This window comes from Saccostrea cucullata, unplaced genomic scaffold, assembly GCF_032062105.1.
Source record: "Saccostrea cucullata isolate Sc308-1 unplaced genomic scaffold, CSIRO_AGI_Scuc_v1 ctg99, whole genome shotgun sequence".
Classification (NCBI taxonomy): Eukaryota; Metazoa; Mollusca; class Bivalvia; order Ostreida; family Ostreidae; genus Saccostrea; species Saccostrea cuccullata.
In genome coordinates, this window is record NW_026939269.1 from 766,430 (window position 1) to 777,952 (window position 11,523).

Sequence of the window (11,523 nt, forward strand, 5' to 3'; positions counted from 1 at the left end):
GTTCTTGCACTATAGATCTCTGAGGGAAAGATATCTTTAACAGTATTTATGCAGTTTGTCTGCTTTATTAAGACATCTCAATACGAAAAGATACTGATTTATTTTTGAGAAATTTTTGAATTTCAAGAAATATGCATAAACTTACGAAAAAGAGTGGATCATAATACTTGGTAAAGCGGTATGGAGAACGCCAGACAAACTCTCAAAGGAGATATGGCTCGGGGGGGGGGGGGGGTGTTAAAGACTGAAGATTTTCAAATTTTTACAGAAATGATCTTCTATAAAATATTTAATATATAAATTTTAACTGGACCATGCAACCAAATATGCCAGTTGTAGCATCGAAAGAAAAGCCTAATGGTGTTGCATCCCTAAATGCGTCATCCATACATTTTGGAGTGTTATCAGGCGCGTAGCATCGTTTTTGAAAGGGGGGGGGGCAGCCAGAGAAGAGATTTTTTTACTTACCTGAAAAAGTTGACAAGCAAAAAAAACAACAACAAAAAACGGAAAAAAAAGCCAAAGTTGAAAAATTTTCAGTGTCAATACTTTCAGAACCAATTCTAATACAGTGGCGTAGCATCGTTTTTGAAAGTGGGGGGGGCCAGCCAGAGAAAAATTCTTTTTACTTACCTGAAAAAAGTTGACAAGCAAAAAAAAAGGGAAAACTTGCCCAAATTCCCAAATCCTATTTCGTGGGGGGGGGGGGGGGGGGGGTGTTAAGGTAAGGTACTTTTTCTCAGTGTCAACTACTTTTAGTACAAATTCTAATACTACATTTTCGGTACACCACTTAAGGTGGGGGGGCCAACCAGGCTTTCAATTAACATTTCCTATAGTATAAGTAACGTCGGGAAAAAAAGTGGGGGGGCCAGGCCCCCCCTGGCCCCCCCAGTTGCTACGCCCCTGTAATACTACATTTTCGATACATCACTAAAAGTGGGGGGGGGGCAACCAGGCTTCCTATTAACATTTCCTATAGTATAAGTAAGGTTGGGAAAAAACTTATGATGGGACTTGTAAGTAAGCCTGAGTATGAATCTGTTTCAAAAACTTTAAAACATTGTCATTCTTCCGGAAAACAAAGATCAAATGCTGAAACTGAAGAAAGTTCAGTACCTACTATGACACGGGACCTCGGTTAATACGATCTCAATTGAGGACCGGTCTCCACGTCCCACAGTGGGATTCAAACCCGCGACGTAAGGATGTAACTCTAGAGCAAATGCTCTAAATTTAAACTAATTGAAGGGGAAAAGAATTCATTTTTGAAATGAAATTCTCTCAAACAAGCTATAATTCAGCGAATCTGTGTCCCTCCGCTTAGGGAAAAAGTAAACCATGCGCAGGGGGTGGGGTTGGGGGTTTCGGATCCCCTTGACTGAATTTGTAGAATTATTAAATGTATACTAAAGCAAATAAAATACATGTATGCCAATATGGATGTAAAGGCTTGATTGATTATTCTTTATTATGTGTGTAGAAGATTCTTTTTATATGGAATATTTATCACACTGTAATGATGATTTTATGAGTTTGTACAAGCCAGACCTCATAAATTTTTCATTTCACATACTGAATACTATCATTTAGTAAAAAAAAAAGTATTTGGGGAAAAAAGAAATTGGATTTTCCGGGTGCGAACCCTGGCCCTCTCATATGTGAAGCGAGAGACATTTTTTTTCTCTTTTATTAAAGTGAGAGACATACCACTAGACCACGGAGCCGCGTTATCATGGCGAAAATTATATACAAACATTAAGTCACCTACATGTATATATTCACGTTCGATATATTGTCAAAATTTAACACAATGCATGGTGTCTAATTTAACCTTTATTAAACAGTTCTAATAGATGTAATAAGAATATAAAGTCCGCCGAGAATCTGTTTCATACGTAACAACTCTCCTTCATGCCCCTGTGCTAAAAATAGCGACATGTAATACAATCAATACTAATAAAACAAACGGGACAGGACCCATTGAGAGGGCAGAGAGAGGTCCTAGGGACTTTTGGTATAAAATTACATTGCAAAAGCTCAACATCCTCTTGAAATATCGCCCGAAAACGATAGTGTTACACACAAACAGAATGTATACATTTATGACCTTGACCTTTGGACCTCAAAACCAATAGGGGTCTTCTTTAGTCCATAGGAAGTTGCTATGCAAAATTTCATTGCAAAAGCTCAAAGGGTTCTCGAGATATCGTGTGGAAACGAAAGCGTTATAGACAGACAGAAAGACGGACGGACGGACAGACCCAAATTAATATCCCCCACTTTTCAAGCGGGGGACAAAAAGTTCTTATACTGCTACTCAATGAAAGAACAAAGAACTGAAGCAACACATTAGTCACATACAACTTAATCATTTGCCACAACGCCCTTCAATGTTCTCCAAAATAGTTTCATTTCTTGCTCGTTGTTTGGTTTTGCAATGTAACTGTTCTTTTGGAAATATTGTAAGACCTCTAAAGACAGCTCTGCTTTGGGTATTTCTTCAAGGACAATCATTATAATTGCCTTACGGTCCATATGGCTTTCCTCTGTTACCGCCATGCGAAGTTCGTAATTACACCAATGGCTTTTGAGATATGCACGTGACATGAACACGATTGTCTTTCTGCTGGAATGAACGGCTTTGACAATATTTTTGGAAATGTATTTTCCCGGCGTGAAGTCTCTATAATGTATACATAATTTAAATTGAACGTTGGAATCTTTCTCCATTTGCTCCACAACTTTATCAACAAAGGCCCTGTCCTCATCTGCAAACGACAGAAAGGCGTCATACTTGTAGCCATCTTCACTCCCCCCTACTGGAGTGTATCCTTTCCTACGCAGACGAAACAGGTACCAACGGTAAATGATGGCCCAGCGCTTCTTGTAACCAACAACTACCAGAACGGAGAGAATAAAGAGAATACAAATTAACTGAACGGGATACAGCCATTCCTTGTCACGATTCTTGCCACATTCCTTTTTTAAGTATTCGTGAGCATTGGTAATGTTTCCGTTATACCCTGTACACTGGTCAGCTTCAGATAAATGTACAGATACTCTTGATGTGAAAAGCCAGTTGATGAATTCCAAATTATCACATGAACACAAAATCTTATTATGATGAAAATCTAAGATTATATCACGGGAAAGACTTAGTTCGTCCAAATTATCTCTGATGGCCTTTGGAAGAGTTTCAAGCTTGTTGACGGCGCAGTTAATGAATTTTAACTTTTTAAGATGCTTAATGCTTATGTTCCAAGATTCCAACCCATTATTACTGATGTCCAGTTTTTCCAAAAGATTGTTCTGTATTAAAAGATCTTCAGGCACTTGGCTGATCCAGTTATAACTCATTTTTAGATTCTTTAAAGATTTAAGTCCTTGAAAGACGTATTTGCTCTCATTGCGCTTGAAGAAAGGTCCCAAAGAGTTGAAACTTATATCCAGCGAGGAGAGATTCACTAAGTTGTCAAAAAATCCCCTGTTGATATCCTGGCATTGATTATGCGATAAATTTAGAACCTTGATTTGATTGGATTGATTAACGTTGATAGGACCGATCCATTTGTGATACCCATCCCTTGATATGTCAATGTACTCAAGCATGCTGCCAGTTCCGGTACTCAAACGTGGAATGCAGTTCGTCCCCGAAACCATACCAGTAGCAATCAATATTCTAAGACTAGAAGGAAGTGTCATAAGAACGTTGGCTTCCGGTGACTTTTCCATATTGCAGAACTCATCGATCGTATGGTTACTTGTATCAGAATCGGGTACGAAATCTACTCGTCTGCGTAGTCTAGAGCGGAATTGACGCGTCGTACACTGGAAACTGATGTCTAGTTGATGGAGACTTTTAAGATTTCCCATCTCAAAAAAAAGTGGTGTTGGTTCAAACCGATTTCCGCGGATTGAAACGTTTTGTAACGTCTGTGGCAAATAGAAAATGGCTCCAGACTCCGGCATTCGAATTTCGTTGTAGGCCAAGTGTAGGGTCTCCAGTGAGGTGTTAGTGAGCAGGAGAGAGATGTTCAGTGGGAACGGGTATGTTATTTTAACCTGGTTAATATTACTTGCATAAAGGTGTTTTATTCTGGTCTTATTGAGTCCAAAACACGCATTATATAAATTATCGAATCCAAGTTGGTCGTTGTTCGATATGCTTAGGTTCTCAAGAGAAGAAAAATTGGAGAAGCATCCTCTTGGGATGCTCCTCAACTTATTACTAGATAGTTTAATTATCCGTAATTTCTCCAGCTTCTTGAAGCACAGATCACGGAGAACACAGTCGCACAGATCACGGAGAACACAGTTGTTTCTGGATTTACGATAAATGAGCGTAGTGACGTTCACTGAAATGGGGGATTTTGTGTCTAATTCTCCATCACAGGTTACACTTACATCTGTCGAATTAGAAGTTTCAGTGCAGTTGCCACATAAATAGAATTCCATTTCTTCAGAAGCAGCCAAGTAAATAAAAACCACATAAAATAACGATATAACAAGACTTATTTCGTTCATCTTTCGTGAATTCCGTTTAGTCACTAACTGTCTGAAATAAAATAATTCAACGTATAATTAATTGAATCACCGATGTAAAAAGTTCCGCGTGCGAAACAACTAAGTGATTGGGCTCAGAGAATGGTCCTTTCCTTTAAAAACCGGACATAAATGAGTTAAAAGTCACGAGGAAGTACCTCTCAAACAATGACATGTAAGCAAATGATGAAATGATACTTTACAGATTGATAACGTTGATTTAAAACCAATATAATTAATTCTTATAGGCAAGTTTTGTATAATATTCATAAAACCTTTTGAGGTTTTCTTATTTACTTTCTTTAAAATGCGAAAAAAAAGATATATTTAAAACAATAAAAAAAAACTTCGACGAAATTGTGTATAAATGTAATGTCCTGCTCATTTACCTTGTAAAGTGTCATAATTTAAAAGATTTGAAAAAAAGCAAAAGAATTCCCGTTATGTCGGAAAATCATGTTTGTACACTTCACCTTTACTATGGGTGCGTACTTCCAAATGTCTATAAATTTTGACCAGGCAGTTTGATCCTTCCCTTAGTCGGAAAAAAGAGAAATAATGCGTATAATGAATTAATTCTGCTCAGAAATCTAATAATCCTTTCCCTTAGAGTAGGTTATGCTTTTACCGGGGTATTTATTTTTCAACAATATGACTACTTTCTATTGTAGAAAGTCCAAATGGGTATGTTTGCTGTAGGATTTTATTTATTACCCCAAAAAGAAACACCAGTACATAAATAAATTGTTACAAAACTTACATAATCCGTTATTTCTCGATCATGACAAGGAGCGCACGGCGGATGTGACCGGTCGGCAGGGGATGCTCACTTCTCCATGGCACCTGATCCCACCTCTGAAGTTTTGGAGGTCCGTGTTTGTTCTGCTCCTATTTGTATAGTTTTATGAATTTTTGATCTTGAATGTTGTTCGTTATATCCAAATGGTTCATTTGAAAAAAATACTATTATACAGGATTTTTTTCGCCCCCGTTTTATTTTTGCCGTACTCACGACAGGGCGAATTCAAAACGAGTGAATTCAAAGAACACGGCATAATTTTTTTAAAAACAGAATTATATGACTGAGCGAACTTCTAACGGGGCAAACTGCGTAAAAGTGTAAAAAGGTGAGAATAACACGACACTTTATACAAATAGGGTTACTGGGTGTGATTTGAATATACTTATTTTATCTTTGTGCATGAGAATGAGCAAAGAGGAATAACTGGAGACATCTCTAAAACATTGACCACAGTATTTGACATCCTCTTCACATAAGTTGAGTTGAAGACTAGTGAACTTGTAGTTACACACTTGAAGCTCTCTGAGGCAAAATAACGCCGTGTCGCAACAAACAGTAGATTTTTTTCTGGCGATTTATTAATTGGTTGTGATCCTGTCTACGAAAATAATCTCCTCCTCCATTCCCCTTAAGGATATCCGATCCTCAGCCAGGAAGGATAACTCCAAATATTAATATTTATTTGGAAATGCATCAGAATGAAGCTTGAAAATGAAATTTTTTCATGCAACAATTATCATTTTATTCATCTTCATAAGATTCAAGGTTTTTGGAAGTCTTAGAAAAAGTCTTTTAAAATTTGACATTTGTACCTTATAAAAGGAAAAAAATCAATACAGTTTTAGAAAAATAAGATTTTCTTGAATCCAGCCTTATAGATACCAATGCCTATTAGCATGATATGAAAAAAGAAGTGATTTGTGGTGTCTTGCAATGATAGCAAAAGCCTTTTACACTATGTATTATAGAATACATGACAGAAATAGAAGACAAAAAATACCAAATAAGTATAAAAATCATGACAATTTCTCTGATTGCCTGGATACCTATCGTTTTTAAACCTAAAATATATTTGCTGATCAATTTGCAATTAGAAAATGCATTGCTGATATTCCAATTCGCTTTTTCTGCAAAAATATTGGAGATTTGACAACTTTCCCTATATATTATTAAATTTGATTTTTAACTTGAAAGAAATACTGTGGATAAATTTACATAACTTTGTGGATTCAGAGGTTTTTTTATGAGTATTTTTGATTACTTAACTGCTAATTTTATAAACCTAAGGATCGGACTACCTTAAAGTTTTACCTTCATCATTGAAATGTGATTTTATAAAAAATTTACCAACTCTACATTGAACTATAATATTATAATTTATTAGTTAACATAAAATGCAGAAAAAATGAAGTATTCTGGTAGAATTGTTGAATTAACTGCTTAGAAAAGTCAGATGAGCTCTGTCATAACCATGGCCATTGTGTCTTCTGTTAGAACTACCAAGAGTTCTGCTTCCACAAATTCATATGCAACATCTTGAAGATTTCACATATCCTCTCCCCTCTCTCTCAGTGCACGTATATACTAGATCAAAAGGGTGGGCTTATGCGAAACAGGTCTTTCTCTACGGTCTTTTGCTATGAGCCTTTCTTGCTGTCATTCGGAACAATGCACTTAAAATATTGAACTGCTGTACATGTATTGTTCTATAACAAGGTCTTTGCTCATGAAGCCAATTATTGTCTGAAATGAAGAGTTTGTCTTCGGAGAAAATGATCTTTAACAAGAGTTTGACATGAGTGTATGAAAATTAATTCTTAAAATTCCCCCCTTTAGTGGTCATCACACTGAATTCAAAAACAATGAACAGCAATTAAGCTTTTAAGTCCACTGAAACAATCAAACTGGAAACAGAGCAAAGACAGAACATGATAGGATCAGGTGCCATGGAGGAGTAACCATCTCTTTTTTAAGGTATATCGACTGCGTATTGTCAGATAACAATGGTTATTTCCATTCTTAATTCGATACGATATATCCCGGTGAGCTTGTGATAAAAAAAAACTCACAAAGTCAGACACATCTCTTTCATATTTGGATATTTTACTAGAAAAGACGTTGATGGTAATCTAACAACCAAGCTCTATGATAAACGTAAAGACTTGAACTTTTCAATCGTCAACTTCCCTTACTTATGCAGCGACATACCTTCATCATCTGCCTGCGGGGTTTATATCTGTCAGTCTATTCGATACTCAAGAGCATGCTTTACGTATGTACAATGTCTAACACGAGGCAAATTATTGACAAATAAGTTGATGATACAAGGATATCAGCAGTCTCGCTTAAAGTCATCATTTTGTAAGTTCTATGGTTGATATAATGACCTTGTCAGCAAATACAATTTAACTTTGAGTCTATGCTGACAGACGTTTTTCATACTAATTGTTAGTCCACTATACCGGTATATACGCAATTAATTGACGACGGGTTTTCCGTTATTTTTCGTTATTTTCCTATTATAACAAAGAGCACACGGCAAGTGTGACCGGTAGGCAGAGGATGCTCACTCCTCCATGGCACCTTATCCCACCACCTCTGATGTTTTGGAGGTCCGTGTTTGCTCTGCTCTTATTTTGTATTGTTTAATGGACTTTTGAAAGTGAATACTTTTTGTTATCCCCATATCTTTCATTTTGGAGTGTATGAGCATGCTCGACGTAAAAATATTTTGGAAACAAGGCAAGTTGTTGTAACACAAGTTGACGAAACAAGGATATCAACATGCTCGTTTAAAGTCAACATTTGACAAATTTTATGACCAATACAAACACCTTTTCAATGAATACAATCTAACAATAAGGGCACCTGCAACGTAGTTTTGAGCTTCATTTATTTGTTTTCAGTATAATTGAAAAATTTCAATAGTTGATGAATTTTTTTTACAACTAAAATTATTTGTCATGGTGCTGTACACCTTTTTAAATCGAATTGTACAGAAAAACTTCGTAAATTTGATAATTTTTCTCCAAAAAAAGGATTTTTACCATTTAATATTTCTTTAAAACACCTGGTAATGTATACTGATTTTTGTCTTCAAATTTTTATTGAGATTATGGTGTTAAATTAAGAATATCTTGAAATATATCAGTAGGTATGTCTGTTGTACGGTATATGTACATGTATGTGTATACATGTACATATGCAATCTGCGTAAGTCCTTAAGTCGCATGCTGACTAACATTTACATACAGATTGATAGACCATAACATAAAAAATTGTCGCCGGATTTTTTCTGTTTTCCTGATCCTGACCAGGAGCACACGGCGGTTGTGACCAGTCGACATGGGTTGCTTACTCCACCAGGCCTACTGATTCAACACGATGCTTTAAAGGTCTCTGAATGCACTGCTCCCAGTTTGTAAGTTTTCAATGTACTTCTGAGCTCGATTTCTGTTCGTTATATCTATTATTCATCTAAATGTTGAATTGAAGACATGTAGAGAGTTTTTCATACCAGGTTTTGAAAATGAATACCAAGAAAGGTCTGCTTATGACGGCGCAATTCGTATCCATGGAAATTCAGATATATTGTTGGAATTCTTATCTCTGAAAACGATGGAGATATTCAATCAAAAACTCATGTTTCTTGATGGTAACGATAAAAAAAAATTATCTTTTATGTAACATTTTTGATTTAAACATTTTTTCACCAAATACTGACACACCGAAAACTATCGATAAGGTTTCCTTCTCTTTTAGGTAATGAAATAAGTAAAGTTTTTTCTCATGGTCATTGGCACAGCTGATCTAAACTTCAACGTGAAAAATTATGTTACTAACACTAGGATATTTACTTTTTCACTTTTGAAAACTTGCAAGTGCTTTGTATACGGATGTTCGCATCTCCAGTATAGAACACCCTTAACAAACCATCGGCTGGTGTCACTTGAATAGGGAACATAGAGCGCCCTTACCAAAACATCGGCTGGTGTCACTTAAATAGGGGAACATAGAGCGCCCTAATCAAGGGATCAGCTGGTGTCATTTAAAAAGGTCTATATGCTGAGTATATGTCAGTCAATTTAAGCACGTACTGAATTAATGCATTATCTAGGCATTCTAATCAGACATACATAGCAGACAGATGTGTTAATTCTTTTTTATCCTCGCTTGAAAAGTGGGGGGTGGGGGCAAAAAGTGATTGAGGTGTCTTTCCGCCAGTACGTCCGTCCGTCCGTTACACTTTGGGGTACCCATCTCTTATCCATATCTCCTCCTATACCACTAATGACATTTTTTACACAGTGCCTTTTGTACAGCTCCTATTTTACTTTTTGATAGCACACATATTTTGGGAAGCGCGAACACTGCCATTCTACCAATAATATTGCGATGTAATCATCTCTTAAATCCGTAACTTCCCCTATACCACTGAATAAAATTTCATGATACTTTCACATATTTTTCATTGCACAATGCTATTCAATTGTGCACTTCCTATTTTACTTTTTCATCTGACACTTTTTTGGGTGTCCTATAGAGCAAAACATGGATTTCGCCATATCGGAGGGTATCTTTTTTGAGCTCGTTGAGAAACTGTTTTTGTGCAAATGCTTCATGATAATCAAAGAATTCGTGCTGCTGGAATGATACAGGCTTAGTTAGTTCAAAACATTGTTGTCTGAAAATTTGGTGTTCACAGAAACCCTCTTTGGTCGTTATACAGACGTTTCCATCACGTTTCTATCACCTGCATACGGGGTTAATATCTCTCAGTTAATTCGATATACGCAAGAGCATGCTCTACGTTTGAACAATTTAAAAAACGTTATTGACAAACAAGTTGCTGAGACAAGAATATCAGCAGTCTCATTTAAAGTTATCATTTAGCGTAAGTTGTTTGGTCGATACAATGACCTTGTCATCGAACACCATTCATCAATAAGTTAAATACTGACTTTTTCTTTTCATAATGTGTCGACAGAATTTTCTGTTGTTTCCCGATCATGACAAGGAGCACACAGCGGATGTGACCGGTTTGCTGTGGATGCTAACTTCTCCATGGCACCTGATCCCACCTCTAATGTTTTGGAGGTCCCTGTTTGCTCTGATCCTATTTTGTATTGTTTAATGGACTTTTGAGCTTGAATACTGTTGGTTATCCCCATACATTTCATTCCAATAATTCGACAATTTGGAACGACCTCGTTCAGGATGTCCCCATGTGACTTCGGTACACCAAAATAACCATATCTATAATAACATATATCGACAAAATCATTTTCAGACAGCAAGTTTGATTGCTCTTATAATCCTTGGTATGAAGCGAATAAGTGCAGAGAATTGTAGAATTGTACTAATCGCTTGTGTAAGCATAACATCAGATCTACTCGTAGACTCCTACGATACGTCCAATACTGCCCCAGTCGCATCAGAATTAGCATGGTGTTGGAGAAATCTGAGGTACCGATTTCAAGACTGGACCAACGTTTTAATCACTGATGAATCAAAATTCATTTGAGCAGCAATGGTGGTCGTCGCGCAGGAGGGTTTATTACCGGTAGCCTGTGTAGTGCAACGTCGACAATTTAGCGTCAAGGTGTGGGATGATATTACAGATCAAAATAGGACCCCTTAATGGGTAATACCGGTAAATGGACGCCTGACAGTAGTTAGAATGATCTGTGTCTCGGGACAAACCCTCACAAACTGGGTCCATAATTATGACAGTATCATTTTAACGAAAGAACGTTCTATCTATAACCTGACATGCACTTTCATTTGGGATGAAAAGAAACCAACGTCATGTGAAACCGTTCATACAGAGACAACAAAATGTGCAACAGGATAACACCATACCAAATGTTACCCGTGTTGTCAATGACTTTAATACATGACAGAAATCACACTTTCAACCGATTTATCCCCGATTGAACAGATAGGGGTGACATTTTTAATGAAAATACGGTCACGTTGTGTGCCAAACGCGCTATATTTGGAACAACATTCCGAATGAAGAATTTGAACAATTCATTTTCTCCAATAAGACCCTGGTATCTAATATGTGTGATGGCTATGCGTGAATTTAGTTTGTAAATCATTGATTTTCTTATAATAATTTTTTAAATAATAATGATTTATTACAATTATTTACGATATGAAAATCCATTTAT

General features: G+C 36.5%; 1 protein-coding gene across 1 annotated transcript; it reads right to left on the reverse strand.

Moving 5' to 3' along the window:
• Nucleotides 1-1,690: 1,690 nt before the first annotated feature.
• LOC134252672 (toll-like receptor 4) lies at nt 1,691-4,665 on the reverse strand. The gene has a single exon (XM_062735163.1). It carries the CDS (start codon nt 4,525-4,527, stop codon nt 2,368-2,370), a length of 2,160 nt encoding a protein of 719 aa, XP_062591147.1. The 5' UTR covers nt 4,528-4,665; the 3' UTR covers nt 1,691-2,367.
• Between the last annotated feature and the right edge of the window lie 6,858 nt (nt 4,666-11,523).

Bases quoted from the DNA above. Each gene is read 5' to 3' on its own strand.
- LOC134252672 (XM_062735163.1), bottom strand. From the start codon at position 4,527: ATGAACGAAATAAGTCTTGTTATATCGTTATTTTATGTGGTTTTTATT.